General features: G+C 37.5%; 1 protein-coding gene across 4 annotated transcripts in view; it reads right to left on the bottom strand.

Annotated features, from left to right (window-relative positions):
• LOC126874447 (ras-related protein Rab-3) overlaps window positions 1–14,640 on the bottom strand; it is a 25,986-nt gene extending 11,346 nt beyond the window's left edge. Inside the window, exons 1-3 of one of the 4 annotated variants that reach the window (XM_050636519.1) lie at window positions 14,408–14,640; window positions 4,093–4,314; window positions 1,059–1,349 (exon numbers count right to left, since the gene is read on the bottom strand). In XM_050636519.1, the coding sequence (XP_050492476.1) occupies window positions 1,059–1,349; window positions 4,093–4,314 (513 nt within the window). In that variant the 5' untranslated portion in view covers window positions 14,408–14,640. The other 3 variants (XM_050636516.1, XM_050636518.1, XM_050636517.1) reach the window with 3 other exon arrangements.

Below are 14,640 nucleotides of genomic sequence, written 5' to 3'. Positions count from 1 at the left end.
AGGTGGACGCGGATAACCGTGGGCAGAAAAATCGATCGAATGGACGTCGATATGCCAGTGCCAATAGGTTTGACCCGTCGTGTTGGGATGATTAATGGGTGTAGATGAGAGGTAATTGAGGATGCCTGGTCGAAGGTAATGGCACACTGTTTACACACACCATCGCGGATGGAAATAAATGTAGAAACGTGACGCGATAACCTTCTCAACCGCGTGATAGTTATGTATTGGGTAGGATAATGGGCTGGTTAAACAGTCGAAGAAAAATGAAAATTGACGTGGTGTTTAACTATTGGTAGTTATACTTTGTACAACTTCCACGAAGAAAGAATAATAGATCTCTGGAACCAATTTTAAAGAAGCTAATTTTTTGAGCTTAACCCAAATCCTAATGCAATTTTGGCTTCTATCAAAATTTGGCTTTAGCTCATAAACTAATAAAAAACATTCCTGATTCTTGTGCCTCCAAATGGTAATCAATTTGAAGCCGTGTTCTAATGAAACGAGCAATGGTCATTTTGAATTCTATTAAAATTTTGCTTTAGCTCATAAACGAATAAAAAGCATTCCTGATTCTTGTGTATCCAAGCGATAACGAAGCTAAAGCTGAGTTCTAATGAATCAAGGTTCGTTGAATAAAGAGTCGTCTAAGATTCTGATGTCTCCAAAGGGCAATTAAGCTAAAGCCAAGTTTCATTAGGATAAAAAATTGATCTATTGGAACTTGGCTTTAGTTTGACACTAACCTTACCAGGCCAAATGAACGGTTTCAAAATTTAATTAAAAATCCTACGCTCCTTGTTATTTCATTCGTTCGTCTAACTTTATGTAAATTTGTATATTGACAAAAACTGAGAAATTCGTTAGTCAGACAATGTTTTTTATTAATTTATATGCCAATATGAAATTCTAACTTAGTCTTTCCTAATATTATGATATTATAATCTTAAAAGTATTTTCATCAAAATATTTATCAAAATATGAATTTTTAGAAGAATCCACAATGTGATTATAAATTAATTATAAACAAATGAAGATGGTCCAGATTCTGTACTCACCTTGATGTTGATGTTTTCTTTAGCCGATGTCTCAAAAAATTGGACGCCTAATTGGTCCGCCAATTGCTTGCCCCTTTCAGTAGTTATCACCCTTTCGTCTTCCATGTCGCACTTGTTGCCAACCAGGATAACCTGAGCGTTGTCACACGAATAAGTTTTGATCTGTGTGACCCAGTCCTGCACCGAATTGAACGACTCCTCGTTTGTGATGTCGTACATTAGGATGAAGCCCATCGCGCCTCTGTAGTAGGCCGTCGTTATCGTCCTGTATCTTTCCTGACCCGCGGTATCCTGCAATAAAACAGATCCACGGATTAAAATTAGCCTTTTGTGACTTTCAAGGTTATTAAATAGTAACTAAAAATATGCCGATTGATGGGACTAATAAGTCTTTTTGTGTGAATTAGAAAATCCATTGAAACAAATAAATAAATAAAATCAATTCAATTATAATTAATTAAAATGAATAGTAATATTTTTTAAAGTACAATAATTCTGACAGGAATAATAAAATTATGAGAAGCTTTCCTGTGAATTTTAAAATTCAGTGATAATTAATCGACGAGTTTTCTCCGAGCATTTTAATATACAGGGTTGGTAACTGGTGATACAAGCGGAAAGGGGGTGATTCTACGCGAAAAAAGAAGTCGAAAATATGGAATAAAAATTTAAAAATTTAAAAAAATAACGTCAATCGAGACAACGATCTACAGTGAGATCCGTTATAACGTACCGCACGCGTACCGAGCCAAAATTCAAAATCGATTTTCTCGAAAACAAAGCCTCGAACGAAAAATTTTTATTCTATATTTTCGACTTATTTTTTCGCGTAGAATCACCCCCTTTCCGCTTGTACCACCAGTTACCAACCACCCTGTATTTAATTTGAGAAATAAATAAAACAAACTCCCTTAATATTCAAGGAAATGAACGGTATTATTCTCCGCGATAATTAACATGGATAATAGAAGCAACAAATTTCCAGTAGAAATTTTCAAAAGTTAAAAAACAATTATCAGTGTACTGAAATAATTGGCACACCATTTGTGAAATTGGTAAATTTCTCTCTAAAAGAAGATTAAAAGAAGTTATTAAAAGAACAATAGTAATATCTTGAACCATTATAACAATTGATGAAAAATATTGTTTAAATGATTATTGTTTGAAAACGATGAAATAAATTACGATTACTACGAGTGTCTTGAACAGGGAAGCGATAACGTTCGATTCGGTTGATAAATGAAGCCACGTGCGATACGCTGTGCTTGTGGATGAACGTTACAATTTATTGAGAAAATATTTTCAACGTATTCTTTCTGCTTCTCTTTTTAATTCCTTGTTTTCAATTTATTCCAGTTGTTTTCTTCTTCCTATCTGTCGATCGAATTTACATTTGCCCTTCGGCTTTATTTCACGTGTATAACTGTAAATCGATCTATCGCTCAAAAATATACTTCTTTCTCTATCAGTATTTCTGTCCTTTGAAGCTTTTTAATATTTCAAAACAAATCGAAGAAAGAACATGCCGCCTATAGCTGTTCTCTATTAATTTCTCTTTGTAAATTCGATCGACAGACAGGAAAAAAAAAACAACTGGAATAAATTGAAAACAAGGAATTATAAAGAGAAGCAGAAAGAGTACGTTGAAAATATTTTGCAATAAATGAAAAATATGGACAATTAGTTGGGAACACCGAGCCAGAGGAAACAGTGAAATATTTGTGTTCCAATAAATTGAAACATATGGAAAAAGCAATATTATACTGAATATTCATATCGTATATTATTTATGTAATCTATTATTATTATTATTATTGCGTTATTATTACTTTTGTTCGTATCATTGGTCGGCAACTAAGTGGGTGCGGATTTTGTCATTAGGTGGTATTGACAAAATCCGCAATCACTTAGTTGCCAACCTAAAAGATGTACGTCATCGGACTGAAACAAAATCCGAGTGAATTTTCAGTTCTTTGATCTCCCACATTTCAGAAACGGATTGTCAGCTTGAAAATTCGTTGCGATTCGTGTCTTGTGATAAGACACGATTCCTGTTATCAGAAAATTCAATTACAAAATCGTGGGACCGGGAATGGCTGGAAGAAGCCGCCATTTTTGTTCACCTGAAATTTGTTTATTGGAAAAAGTACGTCTTCTTGCTGAGAAACTTTCATCTAACTCGTATAAAGTTCTTGCCATTGTGTACTGACCTTTATGAAATATCAGTTATTCTACGATGTACGTGATAATACGTTCAAGTCACGGTCCAACTTTCGGTGCTTTCAGTTTAAGGTTAAGTGTTACTAGGGTTAGGTTGGGGTTAGGTTGTTAGGGTTATCGTCTTAAAGTTTTATGTTTCGCGAGTTTTGACACACACACACACACTCAATAGAGGCTTCACACATGTATCGTATCTCCTCGAAGCAATCTAATCCTACGTAATCTGTACCAGGTATCATCTAGCAAACAAATTATGACGAAGTTTGGCATAATTTAATAGATACCGTTTAAATGAATACCCGTGGGTCGTCAGACCAATTCACCTGGTGACGTTGAAGATACTACACTTGGAGTCGTGAATGAAAATAAAGAAAAAAAAATAGCAGCTAAAAAATACAAAATGGATAAAATGATATAATTAAGATACATAAATAAATATAACAAGTAGCAATCTTCTCACAGACAGGCAGGTTTCAGGCATTTTACACTTTGTCTAAAATGACATTTTTGCAACATGTTGCTCGTTTAAGTTTAACAAATTTGATGGAAATTTTTGTTCAAAAATATAACGTTGAATCAAAGTGAACAAAAGAATTATTAAAATATTATTCAGTTTCGTTGATAAGGTTCTTTCTCTTCAAAAAGTATCGACCCTACTCTGTCACCTAATATATTGTCTATGATAAAACTCGTTTCATGTCTTTCCACATTTTTCAATTTTTAAAATATTCTCGCCATAAATTGTAAGAAGAAAGAAATAACATAACAGAGATAGTGGAAAAGCAAGGGGAAAAACGTACGGGGTAATACTGACCCAGATCTGTAGCTTGACCCTTTTGTCGTGTCTGAAGACCGTTTTCACCTTAAAATCGATGCCCACGGTCGATACGAAGGCCGAGGTGAAGGAATCGTCCGCGTAGCGGAACAAAAAGGACGTTTTGCCGACCGACGAGTTGCCGATGATCAGCAACTTGAACATGTAGTCGAAGTTCTGGTCCGCGGCCTCCTTCTGAAACTTTGGATCCTGGCCGGCCATCTAAAAAGAGTTCCACATTACGTAAATAATATTTATTTCGCCTCTTTTCGTAGTTACGTCTCGCCTATTCCACGTTAGACACAATCTCGTTCATTTGCTGCAACAACTCGAAGTTCATCGTTCTCGAGTTATTGGCATTTCATTTAATTAACAAGCTATTGGTAGAGAAAACAGTGTTCTGTTAAGTGCGTTGAGCGAAGTTGGGAAATTGGTCGCGTGAGGGCAACAGCGTCGCTGTTGCATCATCACGAAACTGTAAGAACATTTCAACTCGTAACTTTTTTTAGGTTATGTCACTGTTGCAGCAAATGAACGATTCGTAATCTCACGCTGCATAACCACAATCTCATTCAGCCGTAACACAGACTCGTATTGTCATATTTGGTCGATAGGTTTGTGAGTATACAACTAAAATTTACAGACAAATGGAATGCACTTCGAGGCTTAACTCGATGAATTGTTCGTGGTATCATACATTATCGAGCATATGCGATTGTTATCCAACAAGATCTATCGGGTGTCTTTTTTTGAGTCTACATTTGATGTACGTGCAGTAGCGTGCACCAATGTGCAGCAGCTTGTTACCGTTTTGCTAATGTGATTGTCCATTCGACTCGTATGTTTTCAGCCACGTTTTTGTACTTCGCTAATGACAGCGTCAATTTATGTTAAATATGACAACGTAATTTACATACGCTCCTTTCGTATCATAATTTTATGTGCAATATTTGCATGTATTACGTCCATATGCAAATTAATATTTCGATAATATCTTGCGATTATTTTTCTCAAACTTCGCTTGACTTCTGGGACACCCTGTATGTTCATTCGTATCGTATAACTTATTACGTCGCTATTTAAAAATTTATTAGAAAAATTGCCTGTGAATATGTTGTATCGTATGTTACGCCAACTATGTTGCAAACAGATCGAAAACAAAATATGACGAAACTTTGTTAGTACACTTAGCGTTATTTATAAACGCGTGGCATATGTTTATTGAGTTTGGAAGAAATTTAACACGCAAACATGCTCAGATACTATATGTATTTTAAAAGTTTATTATTATAACAGGTAATGGTACAATTTGTTGCAGTTTCTGCCACTTGTATTATACCTGTGACTACGTTCAAATGTATTTTTGCAACATTTCCAAGCAAACAATTTGTCGCGAAATTCATAAGAAAAAGAAGCATGTATCAAGACACAACCTGACTCTGGTCTTAATAATTTTAATAATTTCCAACAACAAACAGCAAAGGCAACAATTTTTCATCGAGCAATTTTCCAGATAATATCAAATACCAAATAATAGATGCAAAATAACAGATTCTTATTTTAACATTTTTCGATATATTTTGTATAACACGTGGTATACTCAGGAAACAATTTTCTAATAAATTTGCAACATTGTCTCGAAGTTCCTACCCTCCTAAAGGCCCACATTTCTAGAAAAAAACCGACAAGAAGAGGCTAATTCAATTTTCTAGCGTATCTCTGTTAGCATTCTGCGACTCTGTCTAACGCTTTCACCGGCTGTTCACTGTCGATTAAGCCACTATGAATTTTCCACGACGCGTTCGCCACCTTCGATCGAGCAACACTGCAACATAGCAATTAGCGTTATCGCGACGAAACAAACGCATGTCGGTACCGGAAGTTTGCTGTGCGGGGTAATATCGACGATGGACATCAGTCGAGTCATCCTCGTCCTCAGTTCCAACACCGAGTCCTTGACAGGTGGCCTGCTATTTTTCGTCGATTTCTCTGTTTGACTCTTCGACCCTTCGTCTGCCATTTTCCAGCAACCAATTTTTCCAGAATTTAATTTTTCCCGGTAGTACGTTCGATAGCCTGGATCCGATTATTTTGAAATTCCAAAATTATGGAAAACGTGGAAATTTTGTCCAATTTCCCTTGACAGAAAATATACGAACTGCCACTTTTTTTGATAATGTTCGATAATTTTTCTCAGAATAACGAGAAAACACAGATGCAATTATTTTTCATAATTTTGCCAACCTCTGATTCGAAAATAAATGGCAAATATTCTGTCGGAATTAAAACGAGCCACACAATGGCACCTGGACACAATTTTTTAGCAAATCGACAACCCGTGAATATTTTTAAGACGATTCCACTAAACGAAAACTTCCTACGGACTTGGAAGCGTTACACTGTTTTTCGTCATTTTTATTCGACACTTTCTACGACGATCTGGCACAAAGGCACAATAGGCGTGACAAGAGCAACGAGGTTCCAATTAGTTGGGAAATGGCTAACTGATAGACGAATGGCCAACGTGGCTATGTTTGTCGTTTCTTTCGTTTTTGCCCGTTTCTTGTCATTGTTCTTTCCACGATATCGCGGTTTCCTGATACGTGTGAACACGCCCACGCAGGGCTGGAAGAAGAATGTCACACGTGCGGTGCCATTGTCTGCTTCGTCTATTGCGTTTGCCTATCAATTAATGTCAATTGTAAATTATTCTTTGCTCGATGCTATCAACGTTATAACGTCTCTACAATTGCAGAATACAAATGTCTGATGTACAGGATGATTTACAAAATTGCATCGGCCTAGCATCGTTTGACGCAGGCATCTCCACTTCGATCTACGTCCAACGCGTTCACATTCTAATCTACCTAGTTTTGCTATATCGTTATTTATCGTCGTTATCTTGTCACTTGCGAGTTATTTTTCCAAACGTTGTTTCGCGATCTTATTGACGCGATTGAAAGACCGCGAAGGGTACAACACGTTTGAATCATCCTGTAGACGTTAGAAATCATGCCGCTGGCGTGAAACATAGCAAAAATTTGTTCTTACATTTGGAAACAGTTCTTTCTGATTCTATGTGCGATTACGTGTTGCACGTGTAAAAAAGAATACAAATATCGTTTAATTACTGAAATAGTTTCAATTGTGAATTATTATTAATAATATGGAACATAGATTTGTCAATATGTTCGTATGAAATATGTTCCAATTTGTTCGCAAGCAGTGGAGGTCGGTTCTTTTTGTACACCGTGTACATTACTGAATGCAATTGGCGGCACATCTGTAGCCATGACCGACCACATGATCGATAATCCCACAATGGGGACAGTCAAAACCGATAACCTCCAACTACAGGTCCGTACAAAAAGCACGTGGGCTCGGCCGAGCCATCACTCATCGATCACCAAATATTTCAATTATTCGAAGCAGTAAGGGCGACCTAATACGATAGATCGAAGAAGGAGCTCCATTGTAATTTTAGTCGTACGATTTTCTTGCATCAGTTAACTAACAATAATGTAGGCTTATAATTTATATATAATCATATTATATTGATATTAGTATTAGTTATATACATATTTTTTAATACTAAAAACATATATTATTTTTAATAAATTTATAATATAGTAATATATCATGTTCAATAACATATATTTTAATATGTTAACATATATGTATTAACACATATATTATATATGTTAACATATATTTAATATTAAAAAATGTATATATTTTATAATACATAATAGTATTATATTGTGTTTTATATATATATATATTTAATATTAAAAAATATATGCATATCATAATATATAACTTTTATTATAATACATTACATTATGACACATATATGTATGTGTGTATATATTTAATATTATATTTGCATGCGTATGTATATTTAATATATTTAATATTAAATATATATACGTATAACTAATACTTGTATAACTATGATTATATTTATATTATTACATTGAATATAACTAATACTCATATAATTGTGAAATATATATATATATTATAATATATAATGGTATTATATAGTGTAATGTATTACAATCAGGTTTATAATAGTAGTTAGCTATTAACAGCTAATCAATATATATTTAAAAAATAATATATTCTTTTCATATTAAAAAAGAACATATATATTTTACAATATATAATAGTATTATATTGTATTTCATATATGTATATTTAATATTAGATATATTATTATCAAATATTATATTATTTAATATTATTATATTAAATAAATATATATATACATATAACTAATACTTATATAACTATAATTATAGTAATAATATATTCATTGAATATATTATTAAATTATTATTCAATTATTTCATTGAATATAAGTAACACTCACATAATTGCAAAATATATAACGATATTATATTATGTATAATAGTATAACAATCAGATTTATAATAACAGTTAGTCAACTCCTTAAGAATTTATTAGCAACATCAGTAAACTAACAATAACGATAACTTCTCCTAAAAATCAAATGCCAAATACGAATATTCCTCGACCGTGAATTGGATCGAGTTGTTCCGTAGAAGTGGCAGCGAATCGGTGGTTGGCAATCGTCAGTTGCTTCCTAAGTCGATAGGAAGACAACGAGTTCCGCGTCCGTGACTTTTTCCGGGTGCCAGGTGCGGCTATACATATCGTCAACCCACGTGCATTGCATCCAGCAAATGTATCCAAACAAAAGCCCTTAAATATCTGTTTCTACAAGTTCGTGATCCGACTTAATGCTTCCTAGACAGACATTGGCTCTTACTGTGCTGCATATATAATAGGAATGACACGTACCATTCCATAATTCCAAATGGTGTCATTGCTATTCGTATGGAATTTCCAGTTCTACGATATGAACTACAAATACCACATAAATCGAGCCTTCCAACTGCCCTGACTCTGCTACAGCAACATCGATAACGTAAAAACTGTCATTTGCTTCCATTGTCACCAACAAAGAAGAGAAAGAAAGATCTGCCAACGTTTACGATTCTCTTCTTCCACAGGAAGAAATCTGCGATTGTAAAAAACAAAAGACCACCGAACCTCCTACGATTCGATCAAAAATTGATCTACCAAAACGATTTGCAAACGCTTATGATCCTGTTCTTCGCCGAAAAGAGACCTTCGGTTAAAAAAAAAAAAACGAAAAAATATTTTGGAGTTGTTGGTTGACCAACTTGATCAAATGAATCGATCAAAAAAAAAAAAAAAAAAAGAAGAAAAAGAAAAGAACGTAAAGTGATCCAGTTTTGAAAATGCAAGGGACGAACGTCGCAACGAGAAAAGGCGAATTCTTCTGAAAAAGAAAAAGTTCGACCTTCGATCGAGTCAGCGATTACAAGGTCTGAGAGCGAAATGTAGCGCTGAACGAAGGATCAGCTGCGATTTCGTGTGCAGTTATTCCGTAAAATAAATTTAAAAAGAGGAGAGTCTATAAATAAACTGGACGCGGAGGCAGAGAAACAGAGAGACAGACAGAGAGAGAGAGAGAGAGAGAGAGAGAGAGAGATTTTTACTTCGGGGTGGGAGGCTCTTATCGATTTTCTTGGCCGAGCCACACAGCCATAGCTACCAGATTTCCCTCGGATTTCAAGTCCTATCGTTTCCGCCTCGCTTCATTCTACGATGCTCGTCCAACTAAAAACTACTACCATCCCTTCGATAAAAGAGCATGCAGACGCTCGCCAGACTTCTAGCAAATAACCCAAGAAGAATTGCTCGATAACCAACCTCTTATCTTCCCCTCTAACTATATCGCACTGACGATGAAACTCGAAGAAATCTACTAACGTCATAGTGGAAGCTAGCTATGGATGTGGCACCACTCGAAATCGTCTTTTGTATTTTTTAAATAAATTACAAAAATTAATCAATTGAAAGAATAAAGAAAATAACGGAAGTAAGTTAAAAAATTAATATACTGAAAGAACAAATAAAATAAAAAAAGCAAATTAAGCGAAGCCAAAGTTAAGTGAAATGAAGAAACGTGATCTCTTCAATCTATTTCGATCTACTGAAACATTTATTCACAGCTACGTAATCTCTTCAATTTCCCCATTTTTGTAAATGGGATATTATGTGCGTCATAAACGTGCGCGATGACAATCATAAATCAAAGAAAAAAGTAAAATAATTTCTCACGAAAGACCCATTTCTTCGCATCTCTTCGGACCACCGTTAAGCGTCAAACTGAAGAGTCAAAGTTCATGCGCTTGGAGGATTGAAACAAGCGACCCGGGACAGTTTTCAAGGCGTAGGAAATCACGAACATCCGACAACTTTCATAAGATTAACGATACAGACTCGAATATCTTCGTAAGGTCAATTATGACCCATTGATTTTGGGTCTATCTCGTCACACGACTCAGGACTCTCTCGAGATTCTCGCGCGAGGCTACCTCGGACGTCACGTTCTCTGTTCGCATTCCGCAGGCAACCGCTTCCACAGATTGCACAATTCTGGAATAGCGAAACGATATCGCAATATCTTTTCACGTGCGAAGGACATTGCAATTGGTGTAACAGTTGCAACTCTGTGCATTTAAGAGCCAAGGAAGATTGTTGTTAACGAAATATGGTCAGCTAGTCTGTACAGGATTTTCTTCCTTTTCTTCGTCCCTCAGGTGGACGAAAGACCGACGTGTACCTGGTGTTCTTCTTCTACTTGATCAACCGTTTGAGTTCCAAGGGTGTTTGAAAGGACAGGGTCGAAAAATCGCAAACAACGTGGCAACGCTTGTCTTCGTCGATTGCGAAGAGAACTAAGATAGCGCTCGTCATATTTGTAATTTGTACGAAGTACATCGATCTTATAATACAGGATGGTTGGTAACTGGTGGTACAAACGGAAAGGGGGTGATTCTACGCGAAAAAATAAGTCGAAAATATATAGAATAAACATTTTTTCTTTTACATTTTTTCATCGAGACAACGATCTACAGCGAGATCCGTTATAACGTACCGCACGCGTACCGACCCAAAGTTCAAAGTCGATTTTCTCGAAAACCAAGCCTCGGACGAAAAATTTTTATTCTATATTTTCGACTTCTTTTTTCGCGTAGAATCACCCCCTTTCCGCTTGTACCACCAGTTACCAACCACTCTGTATATGCGCACTATTAGTTTACAAATATTCCAAGTTTTCTTCAATAAAAATTATTGAGAAGATAGGAATGAAATATTGGGTTACCATTACCATCTAATGACAAAATCCGCAATCACTTAGTTGCCAACCCAATGCAAAATACCGCGAGTCGTCCGTAGCGTTCAAATGTAGTGGCACTTTTCCACGCCGAATCTGAACAGCGCGATCGCGCTGCTTGCCACTCAAACAACTAAACACTGACACGAGGAACTTACAATTCCTGGCCATTCGTGACAAGGCGAGTCTCGTCATAGGTGGAATATCACAAAATGCTGAAGATTCAACGAAGAAGACGCAACGTTAGAAACGAACAGCGAGCGTCTTCGGGGACCAAAATGAGAAGATTCCGATCGAAGGTGATAGCGAATGCCGCGAGTCTACACGCGAAAATGTCGCTTACTTTATGGTAAGAAGAAATAAGCTCGAGGATGGACGCGAAGAAGATTGGAGGAGCAAAGTGGCAAGCTTTCGACGCAAGATGATAATGCAGCAAGTTCGACAGACTATTCAGCAATATGGAAACTCTGGAGAAAAATTTCAGCCACCTACGCGTGTTGCTCCAAGCGGGTGACGAAGAAAGTAGGACAAGGTTCGCGATAATCGTATCGCGACATGTTAACACCGAGGTGGTGCGCACGAATGCATGCAGAGCGACGCGATAACGCGTTGCACGAGCTTTGCTAACGTAATATCGCGAGGAAGAGAAACGAGCGTCGCGTGAATCTGTGAAACTAGCTTTCTTCGGCGGCACGATACAGTTTTAACTTGATAGAATCGTGTATAGTTAACGTCAGGTTGAGTTCGGTGACCTGCTGTACCATGACCTTGAAATCTTGCGCAATTCTTGGGCATAAGTAACGCGGAAAAATAATCTACCGATTAAAATTTCTACAAAATAAAATTCGTCTTTTCGTACGCGATCTATTTGCCGAACGATTTCGACGACGCGAAAATTCGTCGTCCGATCGATAAGCCAGTGCGTGCCGATCTAAATAGAAAAATAACGAAAAAATAAGTCGAAAATATAGAATGAAGTTTGTTCGTAAGACGCACCATTTTCGATTAAATCGCATTTGAAAATATGTCGGCTATGTGCCAACTTGCATTTTTAGATTAGGGATATTTTAAGGTTAGGGAAGATATTCTGCGATCGGTTGACGGATACGAAGTAAGATGGGAGAAATTATTCGCGATCTATCGTTAAACAGACCTGAAAGAGGGCGGAAGAGATTGTTCGTGAAGGAACCGATGAATAAAAAATTCATTGGGAAGTTGAAGTACCAAGAAATCAGTTCACAGTATCGATGAATCGGTGAAGCGAGTTTCAATGGTGAAATCTTTCAAGCACTCGGCCCCTTTCCACAGTTAATGCTCTTCAGCGACTGACACACGGGTCTTTGTGCTCCAAGAGCCTCTCAACCCTTGACTAGATTCAATTCCTCAGACTGAAGACACTAAAACATTCAAATGCAACGACTTGTGTACTATTTTGTTAGCCTCTTTCCTGTGCGAAAAATCTCCTAACGTTTCTTTATCGGTTGAGCAAATCGTCCAGTGGTTTCGTCGAAAAATAGTTTATTCAAAGAATCGGAGATCCGAGAAGATGATGGACGGAGCTTGGAAGAATCTTCTGCCTCTTGGGAAATATTTCGCGATAAAAATTAGGCTAGGCAGAAGAGTTGCTTCGAACTTAATTTACAGAAGAAACTGTGCTCAAAGGATTTGCAACCAGTGGAATAAATTTGAGAAGCTAAGATGGAAGATTCCTGGAACGAAATTTGAAAATACAGTAGTCGCGAAGGCAACGAAATTTTGTAAATAAACGATGTTGAAACAGCGACAAATGAACTTAATTTACAGATTTTCCATGCAATTTTTTTAAATAGCAACGAAAAATTAGAAGCTCGAGCTCTCGACTAACTAAATTCTGAGGTCTGAAAAATCGGATCGATTAAACTCGCCTCAAATCTAACCAAAGACACAGACCATCCAAGAAAAGAAATCAATTACAAACACGATATCCATACAGTTTCAAACAGACGGAATATGCCTTTGAATTTTTCCAATTTCCTAACCCTGTCCCTCTACGGATCACAATCAGAGTCCTGCATTTAATCGTAAGAGATTCAACCGGCGAGTCAGGTTATGAAATATGTTTTAAAATGGCGGAAATATTAGGAGAACGAATAGATCGAGCACTATTACATAGCGCCGTGGAATGATGGCAACGGTGGTGGCGAGTGGCTAGCAACAGAGCAAATATTTTTGGAAGATCGATTCCCAACCCCTGGCCACCCACGCCGCCCGTTACACAGTTTCGATTTCAGCGGCTGGCAGAATGAACGTAGTCGGAAGATGGAGCCTCCGTATACGTACTCGTGACGCTCGAATCTGGATCCCGAAAACGCGTGCGGATCGATACGTTGGATTCCTCGATATCGGCGATGCCCGGCCGATAACGTTGCCAACTCGGTCGCCTGTCTACCCCTGATCGTTAATAATTCCTGGTTATGTTGCATGCGATGGCATGGCATAGCTGCTTTTTAATGTCGACGTGATCACACAGCTGACATGTCTGTCGTCCCTTTGAAGGCTAAAGAGAGGGAGGTAACAGGAGAGCAAGAGAGAGGGAAGAAAGTCACACAGATTGGATCGTCACTGATGATTAGTGGAACTTGCCATAGAACCAACCATCGTATTTAGCAACCTTCCAACTAGGTCCATAATCTCAACATCGCAGGAGCAACGGATAGCTCCTGAGATGAGTCTCAGACCAGGGCCAGCAAAATTTGAGGAATTTCTGGATTTAACAATTTAAGTTAACCGAGAAAAGAAGCGAGGCAGGGACGACGAGAAAGCAGGAATAGGCTGTCAGCGAGGATCATGCAAGCGCAGAGCGCGTGAAAAGTCGACTCGACGACCACAGTTTCTAGCGTGAGAGAGGAAACCGCGAGAGTGGGAGAGAGACAGAGGGAGACAGAGAGAAATCAATAAACGGTCTATCGACGAACTGTGGCTGGTCGGGCAGAAATGTATCGAGCTTAAAGTCTAGTTAGCGAGATTCTTCTCGAGGACATGGACACTGACGATTCTCTGTCGTTTCCCGTCCAACGAGTCGTTTCTCCGATCATGTACCTCCTGAAAATGTTGATCCTCTCACTGTTGATCGCTGAATGATAGGGTTGCACGCCACGCGTTCCACTCGAATCCTGCACCTCGCTTCGATGATGAAATGACTCCGAAACGCGAGTCCGGAGGTTCCCGACACACGACTTAACACACGGTAGCACAACGGGGGGTTGTTTCGCGACGATTTTAAAGAGACTGGACTGGCCTCGGTAAAGCCTCGCGCCACTGTAGCCCGCTAT

Source organism: Bombus huntii, chromosome 16, assembly GCF_024542735.1.
Source record: "Bombus huntii isolate Logan2020A chromosome 16, iyBomHunt1.1, whole genome shotgun sequence".
NCBI lineage: Eukaryota > Metazoa > Arthropoda > Insecta > Hymenoptera > Apidae > Bombus > Bombus huntii.
The sequence above is the reverse complement of the archived record's forward strand: the minus strand, read 5'-3'. Positions and strand labels throughout refer to the sequence as shown.